This window comes from Kogia breviceps, chromosome 6, assembly GCF_026419965.1.
Source record: "Kogia breviceps isolate mKogBre1 chromosome 6, mKogBre1 haplotype 1, whole genome shotgun sequence".
Lineage (NCBI taxonomy): Eukaryota > Metazoa > Chordata > Mammalia > Artiodactyla > Physeteridae > Kogia > Kogia breviceps.
This window is the reverse complement of record NC_081315.1, coordinates 73,330,213-73,357,461: the sequence shown is the minus strand read 5'-3', so window position 1 is coordinate 73,357,461 and position 27,249 is coordinate 73,330,213. Positions and strand designations below refer to the sequence as shown.

General features: G+C 39.2%; 1 protein-coding gene across 4 annotated transcripts in view; it reads right to left on the bottom strand.

The window, feature by feature from the left end:
• ATP10D (ATPase phospholipid transporting 10D (putative)) overlaps window positions 1–27,249 on the bottom strand; it is a 121,930-nt gene that overhangs the window by 27,979 nt on the left and 66,702 nt on the right. For all 4 annotated transcript variants that reach the window (XR_010841049.1, XM_059067258.2, XM_067036044.1 and 1 more), the window contains 6 exons: window positions 16,149–16,387; window positions 8,700–8,888; window positions 5,720–6,329; window positions 4,977–5,083; window positions 2,600–2,726; window positions 638–822 (listed from right to left, as the gene is read on the bottom strand). Coding sequence is in view for 3 of the 4 variants with exons in the window: in XM_059067258.2 (XP_058923241.1) it covers window positions 638–822; window positions 2,600–2,726; window positions 4,977–5,083; window positions 5,720–6,329; window positions 8,700–8,888; window positions 16,149–16,387 (1,457 nt within the window). In the remaining variant the exon portion in view is untranslated. The remainder of the gene's footprint in view (window positions 1–637; window positions 823–2,599; window positions 2,727–4,976; window positions 5,084–5,719; window positions 6,330–8,699; window positions 8,889–16,148; window positions 16,388–27,249) is intronic.

Sequence of the window (27,249 nt, the reverse complement as noted above, 5' to 3'; positions counted from 1 at the left end):
TAATTGATTAGAACATTTGTATTAGACATTAGTGGCAGGGGTGGAGGGAAGAAGGGGTATTAGAAAAATAGGCTGAATCCAAATCTCTTAAATTCCTTCTCCTCAAAAAAAAGGAGAAAAAAAAATCCAAAAACCCTTTTATCCCCTGCCCTTAAACAGTTCTTCCAACTTTTGATATTCTCAGGTGCACTAGCTAAGATTAACCACTAGAGGGCAGGATTATCCTCTGAGCCTAATTTTAGAATTACCAGGAAAATACTTATTCACCTGACTCCAACAGAAATCATTACTTCTCCTCAGCTTGAAAGGGGGGTAGATTTCTGTCCCAGAGCTTAACATATTTTGTCTTCATGGTCTAAATCTTGTCAAATCAATGATAATTCAATATGGAGAGGTGGGGAAAAGGCAAAGAAAAAGGAAATTTTCTTTCAAGGTCTTTATTCAGCAATGATTCCTTTGAATCATTATATTTTCCAAGCCTTTAGAAGAACTAAACAAGCTAGGTTGCTGGATAGAAGCACTAGTTATCAAGGAGCTAATGGTTATTGGTTTTTCTTTCTCCTTATAGCCATCACATCACAAGTACTCCATTGGCTTTGAAAAAACAAAAAGACCGGCTTGATCTCAGTAAACATACTTTACTTTCAGTATTGAAGATGAAAAGCTTGTCATCTGGCTCCAGTAGTTTGCACGCATAAGCAATATTGACAGCTGTCTCCTGTTTGTCTCCTGTCAGCATCCAGATTTTGATTCCGGCTTTGTGAAGGGCTTCTATAGACTCGGGGACCCCCTCCTGCAGACGGTCTTCAATGCCAGTAGCACCTAAAAAATAACCAAAATGCAACAGGGCTTGTAAGAAACAAAAGCCAGCTGAAGCCCATCTAAACTATAATTGAACCCTATCTGTTAGCCAACCCAATCCTGAACTACACAAAAGGTTCCAGTAGCTTCAAGGGGTCCAAATGAAGCGTGAAGACTCAGATCAAAATCATATACAAAGTAATATTTTGGGAAGAAAGCCTTAGCAATCAATGAGTTTATCAAATTTACTTGCTCTCCTTTTGGCTAGCTTGCTTCCCTATAAATTGAGGGGGTTTCATTCAATTACTTATACATCCTTACTCTCCAATTTTATAATTCCATGATACTCCCAAGGGTAAGGGTAGGCTTTTAAAGACTGTTCTGGTCAGTAAACACGTATTATCTTTTTAATGCTCTTTCCTATTATAAGTCCATAATTCCCTTTTCTGTAACAACTGAGGCTAGCTATGCTTTAGAATTCAGAAGTTTTTCAGACTTTTTTTTTTTTTTAGCGGTATGAGGGCCTCTCACTGTTGTGGCCTCTCCCGTTGCGGAGCACAGGCTCCGGACGCGCAGGCCTAGCGGCCATGGCTCACGGGCTTAGTTGCTCCGCGGCATGTGGGATCTTCCCGGACCAGGGCACGAACCCGTGTCTCCTGCATCGGCAGGCGGATTCTCAACCACTGCGCCACCAGGGAAGCCCCAGACTTTTAAAAGGTAAGAGAATATATGTATCATATTTTATAATATCTGGTAATCAAGCATATTAGTATTTTTTTTAGCAAAACTTACAAATTACAACATTCACACCAATTAGGATAATAAAGACTTTAAATTGTCTTATCAAATCAGGCCTGATTTTGCTGCTAAATGAGTTTTGGCACTAAACTCACAAAGCAGTTTTGAGTTTGGAACTGCAGATGAGGAAATGTGAATCTGTACCACTCAAACTGTCACGGAGAAATGACTTAGGAGGAAGATCATTACTCTATTGGCTAGAGACCAAGTTAGATCATTGTTTTTCTCTGAAGCAGAGGAACAGAGACTGGTGTTTTGGTGTGTTAGTACTCTAAGGCAGTGTTTCTCAACCTTGGCTGCCTCTTAGAACTACTTGGGGAGCTTTGAAAAATTCCAATGGCCACACCACACATCAGACCAATTGAAACAGAATCCCTGGGCAGGCATCGGTATTTTTTAAAGTGCTCCAGGTGATTTTAATATGCAGCTCTGAGACAAGAGGTGTCAGGTGTGCAACTTTTAGTTGAAACCAGGAAGTAAGAGAAGAGAGACAAATTTCATTAGCCCAGTTGCAGGCAGAGAATAAAGAATATGGGCCCTGGAGTGAGGTAGATCTGAGCTTCTCCCCAGCTCTGCCAATCACCAGCATGTGACTTTGAACAAGTCCTTAAACTGCTCTGTGCTCCAAGTTTCTTCTAAATAAAACAGATCTGTTGTACAGATTCAAAAAGACAACACATATTAAATACCTTATCCAATGCCTGGCAAGAAACTTTAGCTTTCTTTTCTTGAACCAGGGTATTTAATTGGCTTTGTATTCTAGGTTACGCATTGAATTTTTAAATGATCTTAAGGATGACCGCCCTGCCATAAATGAAGTCTAAGTTCACCGCAGTGGAAAATGGACTGGAAAGGATTGGAAGCAGGGTAGAAGTCAAACTGGACAGGGTGCGCAGAACCACATGTATCTATTAGATCAAAGTGAAAAAAAGCCACTGGTGAATAACTAATTTACAGACATCAAGTGTTTTTGAAAATTCCCCCTTCAGACAATACCTACCAAGTAAAGTTAGTTTGTTCTCCAACCTCATGGCAGATTCAAGTAGTAATTCTTCCCTGTTGTCAATGCTGGTTTCAGCTAAAAAATGATTTCTCAGCCACTCTGCATATTCAGTGTCACTCATGACCTACGAGGGGGAAAAAAGCTATGAGGCAGGCCATGCGATGAGCCTATGGTATTTCTTTCTCTGGGTTCACTCAGGCCAGATCCAAATCCTCACACCACCCAGTCACAAACTTCCCGAGCTCTGTGATCAGACCAGTGTAACACTGAGGATGGATAGACCCTGTAGCTCAGAATCTCTGGGAAATTCTAGGCACCATATAAGATGAAAGTAGGTTAATCTATTTAATTAAACCAGGGAGTATGCAGTTGGGAGAAAGGAGCCACTTGAAAGTTAAATTCAGGGTTATTCTAATGGTGCAGTTGAAAAAGTGGTGTCCAGTACTCAATTTCAGGTATTACATAGCTAGCAGCACCTTTGATTTCTTTTGATGGTTGGTTTATAGGGTGAGTTATCTGTAAAGGTTAAAAGAAAGAGGAGGCCAAATGGGTGAAGCAAGAAAGTTCTCTTCCAAACGAAAAATTAAGTGGAATTCCTGGAGAAGGGACCAATGATATATTTTCCTTTGTCTTCAGGTTGCTTGTAGAGGGAGAAATCTACTTTCAGTTCTTATAAAGCAGCATGCAGTAGAGGGGGTGAGGCAATTTATCTACTCATTCTTGCCCACAAGGTAATTTGATTTGGGAGAATCTGATATCTATTGGGCTACATTTTTATCAGGGAAGGATCATTCCACTGAAAAGGCAGAAGGTCTGTTTCCATCTTGAATTCTTCATTCTTCTTACAACTGTGTATGAGGCAGGCTTTTGATTCACCATGCAGCTGGTTGACTAAGTGCCTCAGAGTCTACACCAGATCCCACTTTCCCTAAGGCAGTTCCCAAGAACTAGAATTTGGGGAAGAAATGAGAGATGCCTACGTTGGCCTCAGGTCCTAGCTATATTCTCCAATTCAGTTCTCCCAGGAGCTCGATTGTTTGGGAACTACTGGACAGCCATTAAAGCATTGATACTTTGATCTACATGTATCTCTCAATCTTCTCTACCAGCCAGAGCCCAGAATGAAGGAGAGAAAATTGATACTCTTGGCTTCTAACACAGCAAAAATTAACTGTGGAGCTCAGAGCCAGGGAGGGAAAAGACAACAGAACGGGTGGGAGGTAGTTATGGAGAAGAGGGAGAGAGTTGGCAAGAGTAGCCTCCTTGGTTCTTCTCCAATATTTCCCCTATGTGGGCTGATATGATTGTTCTGTCTCTTTTCCTTCAATGTTCATCATAGCTCTGTTATGTCTTGACAACAGACTCCCTTCCCTCCCCCATTAAGCACATACTTCTCTTGCACTAGCCCTTACTAGACTCTCCTTCTCCACCCTAAGTAGACTTCTGCACCTTCTCCTACCACTGCTCTACTCTGAAACAATGAGTTAGCTGAGTTTGTACTGAAGGAAGAAACACTATCTAGGTGTGCAGCTGGGGATGCGGTTGTAGCCATGGCTGTAGGGATGGGGCTGGGAACGTCTTGGCTTATCAGTGAGGGAGGGTAATATCAGGGTGTAAGGCCTTGCATATAGCCTCATTATAGCTGAGCAGCTTGACTTGGTCAATACCTAAGCCATACCCCACTGGCCAAGTGGCACAAAAAACTTGACCAATTCACTCTTAAAAGGCTTCATATCTCTGTTTCTCCATGCCGCCAGGGGTGGTTCTGGTAGTAACACCCCTCAAATCACTTCTTGGAGCTCTGTCTTCTTTCTTATTACTTAAATTTTTATTTAGAAAGGATACACTATGTCCCAGGATTATTCTCAATAGAGAATAAAAACTGAGATAATATTTAGGAAATTTACCTGGATTTACAGATAAAGACTTATGAGCCCATAAGGAAAAAATATCAAGAACTTATAAGTGGAAAATTAAGGCCAGTCTCCAGCCTCATTCTCTTCAAAGCACATTTAATGCTGTAAGATAGAGGAATGATATTTACAAGGTACTCAGAGAAAGAGAGTAGGATCCAGGGATTTTTATTCCCAGCCATACCGCAGTTTCCATACAAAAGCACTCAGATATACTGAAACATGGGAGAACTCAGACAATATAACTTTCAGGCATCTTTCTGGCAAAATACTTTGAGAACAAACTACAACCAACCAACCAATATATAAGGAATAAAGAAGCGATATGAAAATAGAGCCCAGTGGCCCAAAAACTTTTCCCGATGCTTGGATCGGGGTTTGATATGCGCTCATTTTCATTAAATGATAGTGGAGCTAGGAAGGAAGGAAGCCAGCCGACAGGCACATGGGAGCAGTCTCACCCTCTTTGCTACACACAGAGTGCGCAGGCCTCGCTTGGTGTAGGCATCCAGGTGCTGCTGGGTTTTCTCCCTTAACATCGTCTGTTGTTTTTCCAGACCTGGTCCATCTGAAATAATTAACAAAACACACGTGTTCCCACCAGTTTGCCCAATGACAGACATATTTTTTAAAACAATGGTAACTTAACCCACAACAAACAAAAGGCCTTGTAGTTCTGAATCCCAAATGTGCATTTATAAAAGGGACCCCTCAGAATACATCTTTCCCTTGTCTTCTCTTTTTCCCTGGGGAGAGAAAAGTACCAAGAACTTAATACAAACACCATTCCACACCATCGATAATGACTGTCAAAATGATTATAAGGATGCTGGCTGTCATTTATTGAGCATTTACCATTTTCTAGGCTCTGGTCAGAGGCGTGGCATATATTGCATATAGTATATCATTAAACCTCTCAGGAACCTATAAAGGAGGTACTATAATCCCCAACTATTGAAGGCAAAGGATAGTTAGGTAACTTTATCAAGACATAGCTACGGTCAGAATCCAGATTTGAACCCTGTCTATGTAACCCCAAAACTTAGGTGCTTTCTCACCAGATCCTAGGCAGCTTCCCCTACACTTCACCAAGTGTGACGGATCCCTACAGATCTGCTTGTTTGCCTTTATAAATCCATTGAGAGTGGCCCTTAAATCTCCAAGCCCTTCCTATCACTTCCCTCTCAGTCCTGTATGAACCCACCTGGGGAAGCCACTGAGAGCAACTCCATGATCACAGAATCAGCACCCTTTGTATACACCACGACTTGGCTGGAAATGGGGTGCCGGACCACAACAGACATTCTCTTTCTTACTGAGTCGAAGGGCAGGATGTGTAGGAGTTGAAATGTTAATGGTCCCAAAGCAGCAAAGTCCACCATGACCTGCTCTGGGGTCCGGGACTGCAGAGTGCACTGGTAAGCCCGGGCGGCATATACTAAGGCCGCTTCATCTGGGCTCTCAGCCTCATAACACAGGCTAGAGGCCAAGGGCTGTCCAGGGAGGGATTCCACTTTGCCGTCTGTGACATCCACATTGCTGTCTTGTTTCTCAGTTTCTATGGGACAAGCTAAGTTACCAGAGCCCTGTGGACTCTTGCTTGTCTGGGAGATCTCTTCCTCCACAGGTGAAGCTGGTTTCATTCGACTAAAGAGAGATAGTCTGCTCACAAAGGCATTTGGGACCCCAGAGGATGGCTCTTTCCCACTGGCAAGAGATGGTGAATTTGATCTTCGGACAGACAGTCTCTGGAAGAGGCTTTTAATCTCTTCCAAAGACTTAATGGGCATTCCATGCAGAGAAGAGAGTCCAATCTAGGAAAGATAATATGGGAAGGTCTCAATAATACAGTCAAAGGCAGTTGGTAACAACTGTGAGGTCAAACCGGGGGTAAAAAGGAGACATGAAGAGTTACCACTCCCTCACATAGCAGCCTGCTTCATACTTACAACTGCTGCAGGAAACGTTAATAAAAATAAAAATAGTCATGATGAAAAAGATGCACTAATGTTGATGGCATTGTGAATTTCAAAACCATTTAGGAAGAAAACTGATAGCAAAAGACATAAAATGCTACACTGCTAGCAGTGGGCATACGTATAGCAAATTTCCCTAATGAAATAAACTATAAAAAATTAATCTTTATTATATGCATCCTATCAACAATTTAAAAATTACAAGCAAGTATTTAATAATAGCAAATTAGAAACATCTTAAAATGTTATATAACATTTAAAGGTCAAGTTTATAAAGATTATGGGCAATATTGAAAAAGTTTAAAAAAATAGTATAAAAAACAGTATAAAAACAAATGTATCATAATACACATTTAAAACACTGGAAGAAAGTAAATCAAAAGATTAACAGGGCTTCCCTGGTGGCGCAGTGGTTGAGAATCCGCCTGCCGATGCAGGGGACACGGGTTCGTGCCCCAGTCCGGGAAGATCCCACATGCCGCGGAGCAGCTGGGCCCGTGAGCCATGGCCGCTGAGCCTGCGCGTCCGGAGCCTGTGCTCCGCAACGGGAGAGGCCACAACAGTGAGGCCCGCATACCACAAAAAAAAAAAAAAAAAAAAAAAAAAGATTAACAAAATGTATTTTTTTTCTTTTATTTTCCAGGTTCTAAAAAAGGTTGTTAATATGACCTTTTGAGAAAAGTAGGCCAATAAACAAAGTAGCTCACAGAAGAATTATCAGCATCATAATAGGAATTCAAATTTCTATTTTTATAGAACTTTTTCTTGTTCATAGCCTGATTTCTTCTACATGTTAACTCTTATCAGTGATTAAATTTAGAATTTAATAACTAAGTGGGATGACCAATTAATTGAATGCTAAAATTTTCTCATTTAGAAATGCCCAAGGCATTAAAGAATTTTCCCCTAATAAGTATTAATTTTATGATAGTTGGAGGGACTCATGCTGGTCAATTTTCAAACTTACGGGCAACTCAAAAACGAAAAGTGAAACTCAACCACAGGTGACGTTTCTGTACTCCACATAAATTCTGATTAACTCTTTATTCACTGCCTTTCTGTCACTACCTTAAAATATCATGAGGCTTAGGCTCTTATATGCCTACAGAGATTTTCTTTCAGGCTACAGAATATTATATTCTTTGGGGATAAGGCAACTATATTTCTTAAACAGAAAATGCCAAAAGATGTCTATATTGGAAACAGATGTATATGAAAAAGTGTTACATGGGGAGAAAAACAGAACATCCAGTGATTTATTCTCTAACTATGTAAGTTTCCAAAGAGCAAATTTCTAGTTGAAATCTTATAAAAATACAGTTTCTGATCAAATGAAAGCTTAATGGGAAGTAAATCATTTTTATGTTAAAACTAACCACCTCTGAAGTTGCCAAGAGAAAATGATCTAACAGAAAATTAAAATTTAATTGGGTTCTGCTGCAAATTGAATTTTAAATAGATGTATGCAAAAGGGGAGATAGTTATATTCAAGGAAGATAGCACAGCAAGCAGTAAATCATCAGTCTCTAAAACAAGTTTTTCTTTTAACTGAAAATGAATTTTCCATGGATTCTAAGCTACAAAGACACTTTAAAAATCCAGCTTGTGTGGGAACTGCAGAACCTTGGTATATTATAGCTGTATTGGATTTTAGAGCGATTGAGTTTACATTACCCAACTGATACATGAAAAGGGACATTATCATTAAACATGATAATGAATTTAATACTTTATATTTTGCTTGATGTAGTGCAAATGCTGGAGGTTTTAGAAGTTTCACAGAAAGCTTCAAATTTGGTAAGCAAACTAAAGCAAAATGAACAGAGTCACATTTTCCAAGAACTGCTCTCATCAGCTATCCTCCTAGAGGCAAAATAGTATATTAGCTCTGAGCCACACTTCCTGAGTTCAATCCTATCTCTCCCACAAACTGGTCCTGTGACCCTGGGCAAGTTACTTAAGCTCACCTGTAAAATGGGGAACAGTAGAGTAACAGCACCTAACTCATGGGGCTGCTGGGAGAATTAAACATATTAGTACCAGTAAATCACTTAGAACATCATAAGTTCAGAGTACAGATTAAGTAATGTATAAATATTACCTGCTACTATTGTTTATTACGATCCACATAATAAGACGACATAACAAGTACATTTAAACCCAAAGTTCTCTTCTGGAAGTTGACCCTTGTTTGCATTAGAGACTTACCTTTTGCTGTGGTTGGTTAGGAGCAGAAACCACTACTGTGTTGCAAATTGCCAAAGCAATAAAGAAGTCTATGATGTACAGAGTCTCCAGTGGTGGATCTGGGATAGTCTCATCCAGTGGGGTAAAAAGCTGAGGTGTAATCTGACTAAACTTGTCCAAAAGCCTGGTGTCTGGTACCACATCTGTTTCCTGAAGATCCAAAAAGACAAAGTGTTGTTACAATAAGTACCTAAAAATATGAGTTTTAAAACTACGTGAGCTTTTCTAACCAGAATCTGTGAAGCATGAGACAGTAAACTTTATTCTTCTAAAAAAGATTTAATGGACATGGTGTCATGGGAGGGGAGAATAGGGAAATAAAAGAGAAAAAAAATTAAACGGAAAATTCAGAATGCATAATATGAATGGAGACTACCTTGACCATTAACTCAAAGTACGTAAGAGAGGAACAATGCCTTTCACCAAAAACTAGCTGAATGAGTTTTCTTATTTTGAAACACACAGGGCAGAGCTATATTTTATTGTGTCTAGGATTCTACTTTGGGCATATATTCATCCCACAGCAACGGCTGAATATCAATTCTTTTAAAAGTGAGGGCGATATTCATACTATGTTATTTTAACAAAATATTTTACAGCTCAAATCACTACTATTATTAAAAACCAACCCTCCAAAATAAAATTACTATAAGCATGCTAACAGAGTTCATCAGTATTTTCCTGGTAATATGCTACAAGACACTAATATCCAAGGGTCCCTCTAAGAGATTTCTGATCATCAAATGTTTTTGGCAACTGTGCCCTATGCCCCTCTCTTTTGTACAATTCCTTTTACAAATTGGCTTTAAGAAGTTTGCTTACTGGGGAAAAATACTTTATTTTTTTAAACACAGTACTTCTCATTCTTATTTAGAAGTACTAGTTTTAATGAAAGAATGTTATACTAGAAATCTGTAGTATGTAGTCAACTGCTTTACAAATTTTTCAGATGAGTCAAAAGAGGGGCCATCTCCTCTGAATCAAGTTTTCACAAAAGTGCCACTGTATTCTAGAGGAATCCTGACTGCAGGAAAGCCAGGAGAGGTGATGGAAAGAATAGAGTAAAATATAGAGATGTGTGATATTAGATTCAGAGTGACCGTGCCTTGCATTTTATGCTTAGGAGTTTGGTGAGATTTAGCACAGCCTCAATAAGAAAAGAGCACAGGCTGGGAATCACATGGGTTTGGGTTCAGGTCCTAGACCCACTGCATACCCTCTAGGGGCCTAAGGCTGCTTACTTAACCCTCTAGCTTCATTTTCCCTCTTCTGAATAATGGTAAAAAGTACACCTACCTCACAGGGTGGCTGTATAAAGTAAATGAGAGAATGAGTGATATGAGACCAGCACAACAGAAACCCAAATAATTTAGTGCTCCTTTTCCTTCTCGAATGATACACTCACCTTCAGACAGGTTACCAGGCTAACAATGGGTTTCAAAGGTCCCAGTTTTCTGCTGTCACAAGGCATTCTTAAATTTCTATCTAAAAACAGCATCTCTTGCTCCGTGATATTTGACTTAGCAAAATTTGAACCCCATTGCAGTTTGATGGAGTTCGTAAGCAAAATTTGAACCCCGTTGCAGTTTGATGGAGTTCGTAAGCAAAATTTGAACCCTGTTGCAGTTTGATGGAGTTCGTAAGCACTTGTAATCTGATGGCTGTTCATTAACGAGTTGGCCACATTTCCTCCCGAGTCTCACACATAGTAACACTGAGCCAGTGCCTGTGCTGGGCCCTCAGTGACTCAGAGAACCATCCTTTCCTTGAGGACCTCCTTGCCACAGTCAGAAGAAGAGAGTGGCAACATCTGAGACTTCTTTCTCACTCAATACTCAGGAACCTTGCTGCATAGGATTGATGAAGGTCTATGATGATACTGTCATCTAGTGAGTGTGACAGACGCCATGGGTTGGAGCAATATTTCCAGAGGCATCCTTCTCAGAATGTTTATGCAAATTAAGCAAAATCCCAAAGGGTTCCAGACTGAAATAAGTTTAAGAAATGTTTAAACAGTGCTTTATCGTAGCACTTCTCAGAGCGTTTAATGGGTACCAGGAATCTCCAGGAAGAGGCTAGTATGTGCAGGTCTCCCTAATTTTATTTTTTAGGGACGTTTGTTCTTTGGAACATGATTAGGATTGAGTTAGGGACCTTAGAAGCAAATAGTGATTTCATTGTGCCAATGATCTCCACATTGGCTAATAACTGGCTTCAGAACTCTACTGCATTTTGAAGTTACTCTAAGGTTAATGAAGATTTGTAACTTCCGTCTTTGTGACAAAGACATAAGTCAATCGAATATGTCATTTGGGGAATTTAAGAACCTGTGCTGTGATCATGAGAATAAAAGAGATCCTGGAGCTGACCAAAGCCGGGGCTCTGGTCAGCAAAACTGTGTTTATAAAAAGTACTGTCAAAATGTAAGAAACTCCAGACCATACAAGACCCTAGAAGCATCTAAAATAATATAAAGAAGAGCCCAGAAGATTTAAGGAAAGATACATGTCAAAATGAAGCTGCAGTAACAGAATGTTCTTCCACTTTAGTTGCTGTCTCTAAAATAAGTTAATCCCTAGTGACTAAGATATTTAGTTGCTGAATTGAGGAGAAAGTATAGTGTTATCACATGCAATTCTTATCTGTAAGATTATATCACAGGTGTTTTTACCTAAGATCCAAATCTTCCTCATGGAGACCTTCTATTACAAAATTGACTGTTGCTCTTTTTTTTCTATGATGGACAGATCCTGCCTTCTCTGAACTCTGATTACTCCAAGAACCAGGCCCAAACCATCCAGCTTTAAATGGTTCCATGCATATGTACTCTCCCCACAGGATGTGTAAGTTCCTCTAAAGGAAGGACCATGTCTTATAGGCTTTTGTACATTTTTTTAAATTGAAGAATAGTTTATTTACAATGTTTCAGATGTACAGCAAAGTGATTCAGTTGTATCTATATCTATTCTTTTTCAAATTCTTTTCCATTATAGGTTATTATAAGATATTGAATATAGTTCCCTGTGCTATACAGTAATGTTGCTTATATATTTTATGTATAGTAGTTTGTATCTGTTAATCCCATACTCCTAATTTAACCCTCCCCCCTTTCTTCTTCCATAACCATAAGTTTGTTTTCTGTCTGTGAGTCAATTTCTGTTTCATAAATAAATTCATTTGTATCATTTTTTTTAGATTCCACATATAAGTGATATCATATGATATTTGTCTTTCTCTGACTTACTTCACTTAGTATGATAATCTCTACGTCCATCCACATTGCTGCAAATGGCATTATTTCATTTTTTATGACTGAACATTTCTTGTAGATTTTTGGATCCCTAACTCAGTAACTGGTACGTGGATAAGCCATAAAATGTTATTGCTGTACATTACTATCAGACACTTGGTTTTATATTCCATAAAGAAGGGGGTGGAGAAACAAATTGAAAAGATGTTACTCCTTAGAAAGCAAATACATAAACCCCTCCCACTTGACCTCAAATAGACATTTTTTTAATGCAGAGAAAATGTGTACTCGTAATTAGGGAATACAGAACACAATGTGGACAGCTTCCCATAACTGAACTAAGCCTTATCTATTTCATGGTGGGAGTCCAACATCTTTGTCCTCATTTTAGGTAACATCTGGCTATTTGAAATTTCAGATTTACCCCCATGATTCATATTATGCTTTCCTATCAGGTTGCAGATTTCACATTCACCTTTCTTTCTTCCTCTCTCCCTCCCTTCCTCCCTCTCCTTTCTTTCTTTCTTTCGTCACCCTATATAAATCCAAATTAAACAAGCAAATGTTGGCCAAGACTTCTCTTTGCCATCTCATAGTGTCTGCCAAAGCTTTTGGGAAGACTTACTATATACTGAATGTTAAGTTTGTTTTAAAATTGAGAGTGATTAGGACCATTTTTAATTATTTATGCAAAATCTAAAATGTCCACCGTTTAATAATGGACAAAGATACTCTGTGTGGGAGATCAAGTTGACCAAGCTCTAATACTGTGCCCTACTCCTCCCCTAGCTCCACCTGTACCTGAGGGTTGTATTTCATTTCCCACTGCCACCCTCACTCCAGTCTTAGGGACTCACCACTCCATCTGGACAACTTTGGCTTAAATATAGACACAAATGCCTTCTCCTTCAGATTCCTAAATACCACAGACCTGAAGAAAAAAGACAAAGGCCAATAACTGCACATGGACAGCTCCTCCTCCACACGACGTTCTCCCCAGTTCTGTGGTTCCGAGCCTTTGTACATGCTACACACTGTCTGCCCCAAGTGCTTTTCCTTCCTTTTCTACTGTGTAACCCCCTACTCATTAGTCTAATCTTAAATTACGTTTTATCTCTTTTTTTGCAGCCTTTCTTGATCCCTTCTCACCCCTGTAGAGTTGATCATTCCCTTCTTTGTGCCCTCACTATACTCTGAATTAACTACCATTACTGCATCTTTAATACAGGATTATCTTTATTTACTTATATGTCTGCTTCCTCTACCTAGAACAAAGCTGAAGGCTGGGGGCATGTTTTATTCATTTATATCCCTGGTCTAGTATTATGCCATTGTCTTCCATGAGTCCATTAATTAATTCACTCCTTTTATAAACATTTATTGTTGACCTATGGTGTCAGACACTCCTCAAGGAAAGAGGGGTGCACAGAAGAGATGGGGTCCCGGGTATGTGGAACTCACATTCTAGGTAGGGGAGGCCCTAACCTCTAAACATATAAGTAAATTGCTTCTAGGTTGAGACAAGAGTGGGAGAGATGGAATGTACTTTGGATTGCGTGGTAGGTAAAATTTACTGAGGAGGTGACATCTGAGCTGAGACCTCAGTGAAAAACAAAGGAAACGGCCATATAAAGTTCTAAGAGGATAACACTCCAGGTAGAATGAATAGCATGCTTGCTGAATGAAAACTTCTAGAGGATTAAAGAAGCATACAAACACTGACTTACAAAGTTAAGGTTTCTATTTCTAAAATAGGTCACATGAACCCAGGACTCACGGTCCTCAATGACATTCTAACTCCCAAAGCCGGCGCACCTTGGCCAGCACCCTGCCCTCAGATCCTCGCTGACTCTCACCTTGCCTTCCCCTTCCCCATGAAGGGCACCATCTTCCACCCTTCCACTTCTGGACATCACAGCTCTCAGTGTGTTCTCAAGCTGGTGTTCTCAACCTGGGCTCCATGGATGGACTTTTAGAATCCTATGCACAATTTTTACTGATGCTAATTTTTCAGGTCAAAGGATCTATAGCTTTCTCAAAATAATCGTTAGTCTCCAAGACGGATAGAATCGGCTTGTCTAGAGTAAGAGTGACAGATGGTCTCATAATTCAAGGAAGACCTCTTTATCCTATATGTAAGGGTGTAGTATTGAAAACACACAACAGAACAGCAATCCCAGAGCATCTATATAATCAGCATGACACATGGCATTGGAGTACAGGGCAAGTGAAAACATGAACTGAATGGGAAGACTGAGCTTGTTGAGCAATTTCATATAACCACCTTCACGATACCTTATTGAGAGTGGACATGCAAGGCACTGACCTTAGATGCTGGGGACTCAAGATGATTAAGTCCTTGCTCACAAGGAGCAAGTTCTATGTGAGAGGCAGAAATAAGGCCAATGTCATGAGGACTAAGGGACTGAAGCGCAGGAGGGACTGTGTAAACAGAACTTAGAAGCTGAGAAAAGACAGTCTGAGAAATCTTCAGGAGAAATGATATTTAAAGAAGGAAGTATTTGGGCTTCCCTGATGGCGCAGTGGTTGAGAGTCCGCCTGCCAATGTGGGGCACACGGGTTCGTGCCCCGGTCCGGGAGGATCCCACATGCCGCGGAGCGGCTGGGCCCGTGAGCCGTGAGCCATGGCCGCTGAGCCTGCACGCCCGGAGCCTGTGGTCCGCAACGGGAGAGGCCACGGCGGTGAGAGGCCTGCGTACCGCAAAAAAAAAAAAAAAAAAAAAAAAAAAAAAAAAAAAAAAAAAGAAGGAAGTATTTCATCAGATCTGGTAGACAGAGGTAGGCGGTGAGGGGAGAATAAGTTTTAGATGGGAAATGGTACAAAAACCATAATGACTTTAACCTAGGAAACAATCCTTTGTTCCAGAAAGAGAGTGAGGCTGGATCAGGAAACCAAGAGGGAGGCCATGGCACAGTCCCACCTGGTTGCTAATACTCTTGACTTCCAACCAAACATGCGTCACTATGTGGTTAACTTCAGGTGGGTGGGAAATAAAAGATCAGCAGAGGAATGGGCAAAATTGATAAAATAGAAGAAAATAGATACCTATTTCTGATACAGGCTGAAAATGAGTACAGAGAAGAGGTGGTGTGCATTCTTCCCCCCCCTTTTTTTTTTCAGAAGTTGGAGAAAAATTAAGTCCAGATGTTTGGAATAGCTTGACATATGGCAATGACAGACTATAACAGGTATGATATCCTTAGAGCCACAGAAATGCACAGGATGAATTGCAGTGAAATGATCTTCCTAGTTGCTGAATTGTACATTTGGTGGAACTTAGAAAAGAGCCATATTCCCCTCAGGGCCTTTCCAGGACGAATGAGATCCCTGGGGTCTATTCAGATCATATCTCTACTATGAAATTCTATATAAATTCAATGGAGAAACACAAAGTTTCCCCAAAGCTGTTTCTTTCTTGTTATGTAACTTATTTCAGAGGTCCCCAACTGCTTACCAGTCCTATGGCTGGGGAATTCTCATCTTGATTAACACAAAAGTTAATGAAATGTGGAGGGCAGAGAAGGCAGTTGAAATTTTATAGAATTTTAAGTACAGCAAAACGTTTGATTTCTAATTCTTTCACACGAGTATTTTTCCTCTTTCCCATCTTCCACGTGGTCCCTCTTCTATGTTTTCTCCTCAGGACTCGAGAACATACCCTGTTGAGCTCTGATATAGAAATATTAGAAAATGACCTTCTCAGGACTAGGAATGGGGAAGAGGGCACAGATTTGGTGGATCTGGGGGAAGACTGCAAAGAATAAAAAGGCCTTGGAGGATACCAAAAGGCTTTTGAATTTCCCTATCAGTTAGACATACTTACCTGTCTATAGATACCTTTGTGGTAGTTTTGCTGCTTCTGAAAGTGAGCCATGATCCTTAAACCAAGGCTACTTTCTCCAGGCTATCCAACCCTGACCAGAAACATGTTTTTTCTGAAATGAAATATTATCTCTCAACACTGAATTATCTCCAAAATTAGGACATTGTGTGTGTGTGGCAGTCACACTGAGCTGCACTTATGCAGTCTCCTCTCAGGTAGAAAAGACAACAGCGTTTGGCTCTATTATAATTATGAGGATGTTCTTTCATTATTTACCGTGGACAGACAAGATTCACATCATGCATTCACACTTACAATGGGGCTACTGAAAGCAGCCTGTCTGGAATGAGGCACTTCACTGGCTCCTTCTCCACTTCCTAGAGCAAAACAGCTCCCAGTAAGATGATTTGAGGATATATTTCCTAAAGGTCCATTGCGAACCATCCTGCAGCTGGGGGCCCTTGATTTCGCCATATTGCTGAGGGAGCCACTAGGAGTGTAAGCAGAATCTTCATCTTCAGAGGCAGCTTCCTGATAGGACTCTAACCTCTTGGCTGAGGGATAAAAATCACACTGGGTCATTCCCTGAGAGGAAACTCTTACAGGTTGAGTATGTCAGGCATTTACTTAAACAGCTATTTCACACCATCTCCTCCCATTTTAAACCTGGCCTCCAACCTCCTCCAATACTCTGAGTTAATGGACTTACATCATTGAGAAAAGTAGAAGCAATCAGAGAGGAACTCCCTTCTGTCCCCATTGTCAAATACTACCAACGTGTCGGCATCTGTACCCAAACTCTCTGCCCTCCCTCATACTACTATGGATGAAGTTTCAAACACCAAACCCTTCACTGTGATCTGCATGCCCTTCTCAAGCACTTCACTCTTTAACAACTCTCCCCTCTTTTACTTTCACAGTCTCTCAACTAGTCTCATGGCTTTCTGTATCTCTCCACGGACACTGCTCTTGTCAAGTTGTCAATGAGCTAGCTCCATGTTACCAGATCCAGTGACTGCATCTGTTCGTATCTTTTTTGAATTCTTAGCAATATCCAATGTCCTCTCCTTTCAAATGTCTCTTTCGGTTTCTCTGATACCACGTGTACTGTTTTTCCTCCTGCTTCAGTGCTGCTACTTCTTAGTTTCTCCTGCTGTCTCCTCTTCTCCTCAGTCCTCAGATACTGGATGGCTGCAGGAGCTCCTTCCCTTCACTACCTACATACTTTCTTGGTGATGTCATCTGCCCCCCCCACCTTTGAAATATCATCTCTGTGCACAAGACCCCCAAACCTATTCCTTCAACTCTAACCTCTAATTAGAATTTAGACTCAGACATCCAACTCTCTACTTGACATTTCCAGTTGGATGTCCACGAGCCTCTTCCAGCAGATATCTGCATGGCTCACCCCCTTACAACTTCAAGGAGACTTGGAGGTATCCCCTTTGTCAATGAAGCCTTCCCAAATCTAACCACACTGTTTGTTACATATCCTACCCCAGCACTTACCACCATCTATACATCATATACCTCATTTTTAATTTTTTGAATCATCCATTAGAATATAAACTCCAAAAGGGCAGGGAATTTTGCCTTTTGTTAATCTGATATTCCTAAAGCCCAGAGAAGGACTTGATAGATACTCAATAAATACTTGTGGAATAAATAAACAATGGACATCTTAAATTTGGTATGGTAAATGTAGACTGCTCCCTCTCTTCCTCCAAATCACCCCCCCCCAATTACTCTTTCTCTGATCTTTCTCATCTCTGTAAATGGTACCGAAATATCTACCTAGCTATTAACACCAGAAATTGAAGATTCTCCTTGATTTATGTTTTGTTCCCTATGCCACCCCCGCCCCCGCATTCAGAGCATCACCAATAGCTGTCTATTATTCATCCAAAATACATCCCAAATATCTAAACTTCTCTTCACCTCCATTACCTTAATCCAAGCCACCATCATTAAAACAGTAGCTAGAGTGATCTTCTAAAACATAAAGCAGATCAGACCACTCCCGGCACAAAACTTTCCAGTGGCTCCACGGTTCACTTAGAATAAAATCTGAACTTCTTATCCTGGTGTACGTAACTCAAAACGATCCGGCCTAGACTGACCTAACTTCCTTGCCGCTCCTTCTTTGCACTAAATCCAGCCTCACTGGCCTTTCTTTCTTTACTTTGAATACTGCCAAGCTCATTTCGGTCTGAGGACCTCTTTACTAGTTGCTCCCTCTGACTGGAAGGCTTCTACCCCTGCATTCAAAGATCACGTCATTCAGATCTAGGCTCTAATGTCCCCCTTAGAGAAGCCTTGCTCAACCGTCCAATTCAAAGTAGTCTTCTGTTCATTCTATATCATATCACCCCATTATAATTTTCTGCATAGCACTTTTCCCTATTTAATATTTTTTATTTAAAAATTAATTTATTTGTGTTAATTTTCTCCGATAGAAGTTCTAAGAGAGGAGGGGTCTTGTCTGTCTTGTTATATGTGCTTCTTTGGATTGCTAGTTGCCTGTATTCAGGCTAAGTCTAGCTACTGAATAAAGTATAGCTTTTGGCAAGTTAATTTATAAAATAAAGAATATTTGCATATCCTTTTTAATAGTTTTTGTCTATATTTTTTAAGGACAAGGAAAGGCTAAGAGGCAACATGGTGATTCTGGGTTCTAGAACTAACTCTTCCAAAGACTAAGTGGCTTTTCAGCAAATCACTTGCTCTTTCTAGGCCTCTGTTTTCTTATTAGAAGAATAAATAATCCGGACTCAATGACTTCAAGATCCTTTCCAGTTCTGCAGTTGTGTAAGTTTCATTATATTCTCTGCCTAAAAAATACAGATTATTTCCCTGTATGACATTTCAGCTTCAAAAACAGACACACTTATTGTGTCCCAGACATTCTGAAGTTCTCCATTCTTACCTGTGCCTTTGCTCAGGATGTCCATTCTCTTCCTTTCTACTTACATCAGTCTTGCACATCTTTAAAGCCTTGGTTCAAATGCCAGTTCCTCACTGAAGACCTCTGTAACTGTACTGGCTCTCATCCATACCACTCTGGTACCACTGTATCATTTCCATGTACTACTGAATGCTACTCTGTGTCAGGCATTTGTGTCATTTAATCACTATAACAACCCTCTGAGGTAGATATTATTAATACCTTCATTTCAGAAATAAAGAAATCAAAACTAAGTAATTTTCCCCATCTCACAAAAGTGATACAGATCAGTCTTATAACCAGTTATATTAAAATCTACAGCCAGCACTATCAGTCTTCATGCTATACTGTTTCTAAATGTAGCCAAAAAAGTTAATATGTATTATTCCTTATTATTTCACATGGTCAATATCCCCTGCTCGATTTCAATGAGTACATGTTTTGTAGTTTAAATAATGAGTAATGAGTAAATGAATGAGGAACGAATAATGAGTAAATGTATGAATAGGCATATGAATAATATCCTTAGCATCCAGGGAAAGTTGCAGGGTAGGGAGTTAACATTTATTGAGTATCTCCTTTTCATCAAGAACCTTGCTAGGCCCTTTATTTTTTTTTTAACTTTTTATTATTTTTTTTCCCTTCCTTTTTGACACTTCCTCTAGCTTACTTTGATAATCCTTGACCACCTGGCCAGGACCATTGCCTTTGATTGTGTGCACTGTGCTAGGTTCTTTATATAAACAACTATATATATATATATATATATATATATATATATATATATAACTGTATCTATATATATTTTGTTTTTATCTTCAAAATAATGCTATTGTAGATACTAGAAACTATCACTGTTCCACTTGGCAACTGAGAAAGGTAAAACAGTACACAGAGTGGGTAGAGTTAGAATTTGAATTTGGGTTTTCATGACTCCAGAGTCAGTACAAGTATCCACTGTGTTATATGTCCTTAGCAGTTACTTGTATACAAGAGGTTAGCTCAGTGATTCTCAGCAAGGGGTGAATTTGTCCCCCAGCGAACATTTGGCAATGCTTGTACACAATTCGACTGTTACATCTGGGGGAGAAGTGCTACTGGCATGCAGTGGGCAAAGGCCAAGGATGCTTCTAAACATCTTAAACAGCTCCCCATAAGAAAGAGTCATCCAGCCCAAAATGTCAATAGTGCTATGTTGATCAATCCTTGAGTAGCTAAAGAAATTTACTGATGATGTGATAGCATTTTAAGAATAATTAGAATGCTATACAACATATATGAACATGAAGGCTATATGTTAGGAATTTCCCATAGCCATCATTAGGGAACTAGTCATCGTGCAACTGTGTAATTAGTATAAGGCCAGATGGCTGAGCTGTTACTATAGGACAAACGTGCTCAATAAGTAGAACTGCAAGAGAGAAATTTAAAAAGACCTGGAGTAACTCACTCTTTAATAATTTTGTGGAAAGCTATGAGAAATAAATAGATCAGTAAAGTTACAATGTGATTCAGAAAACATAGCTACTGGGCTTCCCTGGTGGCGCAGTGGTTGAGAGTCTGCCTGCCGATGCAGGGGACACGGGTTCGTGCCCCGGTCCGGGAAGATCCCACATGCCGCGGAGTGGCTGGGCCCGTGAGCCATGGCCGCTGAGCCTGCGCGTCCGGAGCCTGTGCTCCGCAACGGGAGAGACCACAACAGTGAGAGGCCCGCGTACCGCAAAAATAATAATAATAATAAAATAAATAAAAAGAAAACATAGCTCCTAAGAGCCATACTTTTAGACTCTAAAAAAATTCTTTTAATTGGGGATGAGAAGGTTTATTATTATACTGATAAACAAAATCTATCCAAATGATCAAGACTTTTATTATGTCTCATAAAGTAGATTCTAGTTAGTTCCATGAATGCCTCAAAGTGGCAAAAGAATTCTTGCTTTCCAGCTCGTAGAGAAAATATACAAAGTCTGTAATCTTTCCTTTGTCTCAAGGTAGGTACTACATCAGGTACTACGTTGACTACTTTATTTCTCTCTTATTTAATCTTTCTCTTCTCTTCCAATTCCCCTCTTCAAATATCCAGTAACCTGCTCACAGCCTATAATTTACATTTATTTGATATCTGGAAGAAGTGTGCGTGAGACTATGGAACAAAACATTTCAACAAACATTGAAACAAAACGTTTCAATGTGCTCTCCAAAGGGCCAAACACAAGGGTGAACAGCACAGGATACTCAGATAAACTTCTTTCAACTATATCATCCGCATATCCTCAATCAAACATTTTCCTATGAACTAATCCCCCAACATTTCCAACATTCCAACTTTCACCTGCTTGTAAACAGCACACTCAGCTGAGTTTCTTTCAACTGTATCATCCACATATCCTTGACACAAAACCTTTTATTCTAAATTCCCCACATTTCCAGCATTCCAGGAATTTGTCCAGTATCTCCAAGCCCCAAACCTTGACCAGTGCAAATCCACCTCCAAAACTGACTGACTGAAAATCAAAGCAATATGGAAGGAGAACACTGACCTTAATCCTACAGCACTTAAAAAGATACTATGTTTCCATGTCTGTCTCCCACATTGGACCATGAGTTCCTCAACAAACAAGCCTATTTCTTATTTTGACAACAATGATCATGACAATACTCGCAGCTAATACAAAGAATTTATTCTGCGCCATGCTCTAAGTGCCTTTTCATGATTTATCTTCTCTTATCTCTTAACCACTCCATGAAATAGATCTATTACTGATCCTTTTTATTGTGGCCCAGAGAAATTATATAACTTGCCCAGGGTCACACAGCTTGCAGGCAGTGAAGATGGGAATCAGACTCAAGAGGCTTGATCCCCAAATCCTTGTTCTTGGAAACTACTAAATGATGCCACCATGTACATCAGATTCACAAACTGCATCATAAAAGCGCTGTGTAGACACACCCAAATTGAGGGACATTCTACAAAATCCCTAAATAATGCCCCTCGGAACTCTTAAGGTCATCCAAAAAAATGGAAACGCTATGAAACTGTCAAATCTAGAGGCACCAAAATGATGACTAAGTGTTACGTGATTTCCTGGATTGGGTCCCGGGACAGAAAAAGACCTATGGTAAAAACTAAGGAAATTCCAATAAAATATGGATTTTGGTTAATAATGAAGTATCAATATGGGTTCATTACTTATGACAAACGTATCTTAAGACTAATGTAAGATGTTAAGACAAGGGAAACTGGGCAAGGGAGCATACTGGAACTTTCAATAATATCTTTATAACTTTCTGTAAACCTAAAACCATTCTAAACTAAAAGGTTTATTATTAAAAAACTCTCAGTAATCTTTTAAAGGAGTTTAAAAATGTTTAATACACATATAAATCACATGGGGATATTGTTAAATGAAGATTTTAATTGAAGCTTTAAAGAGGGGCTTGAGACTCTGCATTTCTAATACACACCTGGGTTTTGATGATGCTTAGTCCATGGACCAAATTTATAAGTTACAAGGTTTTAAAACAAGAAATGGTGTCATCAGATGTGTTTAGTTCAACTGCATAAGGGTAAGGGGTTATTTCCCAGCAGAAACATTTTAAATAGAAATATCTCCTAGTCAATTCTTTTGTCAAAAAATCTTGAAAGCTTAACTAACTTTCATTTCAGTGAAAATAATGTCTCAGGGTTAAGTTCTGGGGAGAACTAGCCCCTATCATTACTAACTCCAGCATTTAGAGACAAAGAGAGAGAGAGAGACAGAGACAGAGAGCACATGCTTGTGTGTTTGTGTACATATACTTGTTTTAAAACCATTACAGACAAGAGACCAGGAGCTCTGGATTTATCTGTGGTAGAGAAGTGTTCAGAGGCAAAGTCAGCACCTCGTAGAGGTGGTGTATGTAACACTCCATGGCTCATGAACAGGTATCTCATCAATTACAGTTCAGACCAGATAGCATTTAATTCTCAGTCACTCAGTATCTTCCCTGCACGAGGGGCCACAGAGAGAAGTATTCACTGGGCAGGAGCGTGTATATTCAGGGACAGGGGTGGGAGAGGGCTGGTATTAGCAATCTTAGATGCTACAAATACAAAATTTAAAACCCAACAAAGATACAAAAACTAATGCAGTGCTTCCCGCCATATATTTTGTGAAACATTACTTCTGTAAGATGCTTCTCAAAAACAGGGGTCTATAATCAGATAATCTTGAAAAATACTAATCTCAAAAATGGACAGAGGGGTTTACCTACAGTGATGTTCACTGCAGCACTGTTTGCCACAGCAGATGACTGTTGACAAACTAAACTAATGGTTGGTTAGTTACATAAATTTTGGCAATCATTACAATGCAATATGGCATAACCATTAGAAAAATGAGAGAAAGGAAAGGCAATCATGATGAAGTCTTAAGAAAAAGGGTTATAAAAGTCAAAGCACACTGTAATGCTATTTTGTTTAAAAAACATATATATTAATGTTTACAGGAAAAAGACTCAAAAGAAATGTGCTAAAATGTTAACAGAGGTCCAATCAGTTTGGTGGGAGTTTTTTTTTTTTTTTTTTAATTGGGGTATAGTTGTTTTACAATGTTGTGTTAGTTTCTACTGTACAGAGAAGTGGAGTTCCCTGTGCTATACAGCAGGTTCTTATTATTTATCTATTTTATACATATTAGTGTAACATGTCAATCCCAATCTCCCAATTCATCACACCACCACCTCCACCCCCCGCTTTCCCTCCTTGGTGTCCACACATTTGTTCTCTTCATTTGTGTCTCTATTTCTACCTTGCAAACTGGTTCATCTGTACCATTTTTCTAGATTCCACATATGTGTTAATATACGATATTTGTTTTTCTCTTTCTGACTTACTTCACTCTGAATGACAGTCTCTAGGTCCATCCACGTCTCTACAAATGACCCAATTTCATTCCTTATGGCTGAATAATATTCCATTGCATATATATACCACATCTTCTTTATCTATTCATCTGTCAATGGACATTTAGGTTGCTTCCATGTACTGGCTATTGTAAATAGTGCTGCAATGAACAATGGGGTACATGACTCTTTTTGAATTATGGTTTTCTATGGGTATATGCCCAGTAGTGGGATTGCTGGATCACATGGTAATTGGATTTTTCATTTAGGGAACCTCCATACTGTTCTCCATAGTGGCTGTATCAATTTACATTCCCAGCAACAGTGCAAGAGGGTTCCCCTTTCTCCACACCCTCTCCAGCATTTATTGTTTGTAATTTTCTGATGATGCCCATTCTAACCGGTGTGAGGTGATACCTCACTGTAGTTTTAATATGCATATCTCTAATAATTACAGACGTTGAGCAACTTTTCATGTGCCTCTTGGCCATCTGTATGTCTTCTTTGGAGAAATGTCTATTTAGGTCTTCTACCCATTTTTTGATTGGGTTGTTTTTTTGATATTGAGTTGCATGAGCTGTTTACATATTTCAGAGATTAATTCTTTGTCCATTGGTTCATTTGCAAATATTTTCTCCCATTCTGAGGGTTGTCTTTTCATCTTGTTTATAGTTTCCTTTGCTGTGCAAAAGCTTTTCAGTTTCACTAGGTCCCATTTGTTTATTTTTGTTTTGATTTCCATTTCCCTAGGAGGTGGATGAAAACAGATCTGGCTGTGATTTATGTCACAGTGTGTTCTTCCTATGTTTTCCTAAGAGTTGTATAGTGTCTGCTCTTACATTTAGGTCTTTAATAATCCATTTTTAGTTTACTTTTGTGTATGGTGTTAGGGAGTGTTCTAATTTCATTCTTTTACATGTAGCTGTCCAGTTTTCTCAGCATCACTTATTGAAGAGACTGTCTTTTCTCCATTGTATACCCTTGCCTCTTTTGTCATAGATTAGTTGACCTTAGGTGTGTGGGTTTATCTCTGGGCTTTCAATCCTGTTCCATTGATCTATATTTCTGTTTTTCTGCCAGTACCATACCATCTTGATTACTGTAGCTTTGTAGTATAGTCTGAAGTCAGGGAGCCTGATTCCTCCAGCTCCATTTTCCCTCAAGATTACTTTGGCTACTCAGGGTCTTTTGTGTCTCCAAACAAATTTTAAGATTTTTTGTTCTACTTCTGTAAAAAATGACATTGGTAATTTGATAGGGATTGCATTGAATCTGTAGATTGCTTTGGGTAGTATAGTCATTTTCACAATGTTGATTCTTCCAATCCAAGAACATGGTATATCTCTCCATCTGTTTGTGACATCTTTAATTTCTTTCAACAGTGTCTTATAGTTTTGTGAGTACAGGTCTTTTACCTCCTTAAGTAGGTTTATTCTTACGTATTTTATTCTTTTTGTTGCAATGGTGAATGGGACTGCTTACTTAATTTCTCTTTCTGATCTTTCTTTCGTTGTTAGTGTATAGGAATGCATGAGATGTCTGTGCATTAATTTTGTATCCTGCAACTTTACCAAATCATTGATTAGCTCTAGTAGTTTTCTGGTGGCATCTTTAGGATTCTCTATGTATAGTATCATGTCATCTGCAAACAGTGACAGTTTTACTTCTTCTTTCCCAATTTGGATTTATTTCTTTTTCTTCTCGGATTGCCGAAGCTAAGACTTCCAAAACTATGTTGAATGACAGAGGCGAGAGAGGACATCCTTGTCTTGTTCCTGATCTTAGAGGAAATGGTTTCAGTTTTTCACCATTGAGAATGATGTTTGCTGTGGGTTTGTAGTATATGGCCTTTATTATGTTGAGGTAGGTTCCCTCTATGCCCACTTTCTAGAGAGATTTTATCATAAACGGGTGTTGAATTTTGTCAAAAGCTTTTTCTGCATCTGTTGAGATGATCATATGGTTTTTATTCTTCAATTTGTTAAGATGGTGTATCACACTGATTGGTTTGCGTATATTGAAGAATCCTTGCATCCTGGGATAAATCCCACTTGATCATGGTATATGATCCTTTTAATATGTTGTTGGATTCCGTTTGCTGGTATTTTTTTTTTTTTGGATAAATTTACTTGTTTATTTTTGGCTGCGCTGGGTCTTTGCTGCTATGCTTGGGCTTTCTCTAGTTGTGTTGCACAGGCTTCTCATTGCAGTGGCTTCTCCAGTTGTGGAGCATGGGCTCTAGGCACACAGGTGTCCGTAGTTGTGGTGCATGGGCTCAGTAGTTGTGGCTCACAAGCTCTAGAGCGCAGGCTCAGGAGTAGTGGTGCAGCACAGGCCTAGTTGCTCCGCGGCATGTGGGATCCTCCCAGACCAGGGCTCAAACCTGTGTTCCCTGCATTGGCAGGCATATTCTTAATCATTGCATCACCAGGGAAGCCCCTGTTGGAAGATTTTAAATCACAGTTTCAATTTCATTTCTTGTGATTGGTTCGTTCATATTTTCTGTTTCTTTCTGGTTCAGTCTTGGAAGGTTATAACTTTCTAAGAATTTGTCCATTTCTTCCAGGTTGTCCATTTTATTGGCATAGAGTTGCTTGTAGTAGTCTCTTATGATGCTGTGTATTTCTGTGGTGTCCGTTATCACCTCTTCTTTTTCATTTCTAATTTTATTGATTTGAGCCCTCTCCCTCTTTTTCTTGATGAGTCTGGCTAAACATTTATCAACTTTGTTTATCTTCTTTAAGAACCAGCTTTTAAGATTTATTGATGTTTGCTACTGTTTTCTGTGTTTCTATTTCATTTATTTCTGCTCTTATCTTTATTTCTTTCCTTCTACTAACTTTGGGTTTTGTTTGTTCTTCTTTCTCTAATTCCTTTAGGAGTAAGGTTAGATTGTTTAATTGAGATTTTTCTTGTTTCTTGAGGTAGGATTGTATTGCTATAAACTTCCCTGTTAGAACTGCTTTTGCTCCATCCCATAGGTTTTGGATCATTGTGTTTTCATTGTCATTTGTCTCTAGGTATTTTTTTATTTCCTCTTTGATTTCTTCAGTGATCTCTTGGTTATTTAGTAGCATATTGTTTAGCCTCCATGTGTTTGTATTTTTTACGTTTTTTTCCTGTAATTTATTTCTAATCTCATAGCATTGTGGTCAGAAAAGATGCCTGAAATGATTTCAAGAATGTTCCATGTGCACTTGGAAAGAAACTGTAATCTGCTGTTTTCAGATGGAATTTCCTATAAATATCAATTAAATCTATCTGGTCTATTGTATCATTTAAAGCTTGTGTTCCCTTATTAATTTTCTGTCGGCATGATCTGTCCATTGGTGTAAGTAAGGTGTTAAAGTCCCCCACTATTATTGTGTTACTGTCAATTTCCTCTTTTATAGCTGTTAGCAGTTGCCTTATGTATTGAGGTGCTCCTATGTTGGGTGCATATATATTTATAATTGTTATATCTTCTTCTTGGATTGATCCCTTGATCACTATGTAGTGTCTTTCTTTGTCTCTTGTAACATTCTTTATTTTAAAGTCTGTTTTATCTGATATGAGTATTGCTACTCCAGCTTTCTTTTGATTTCCATT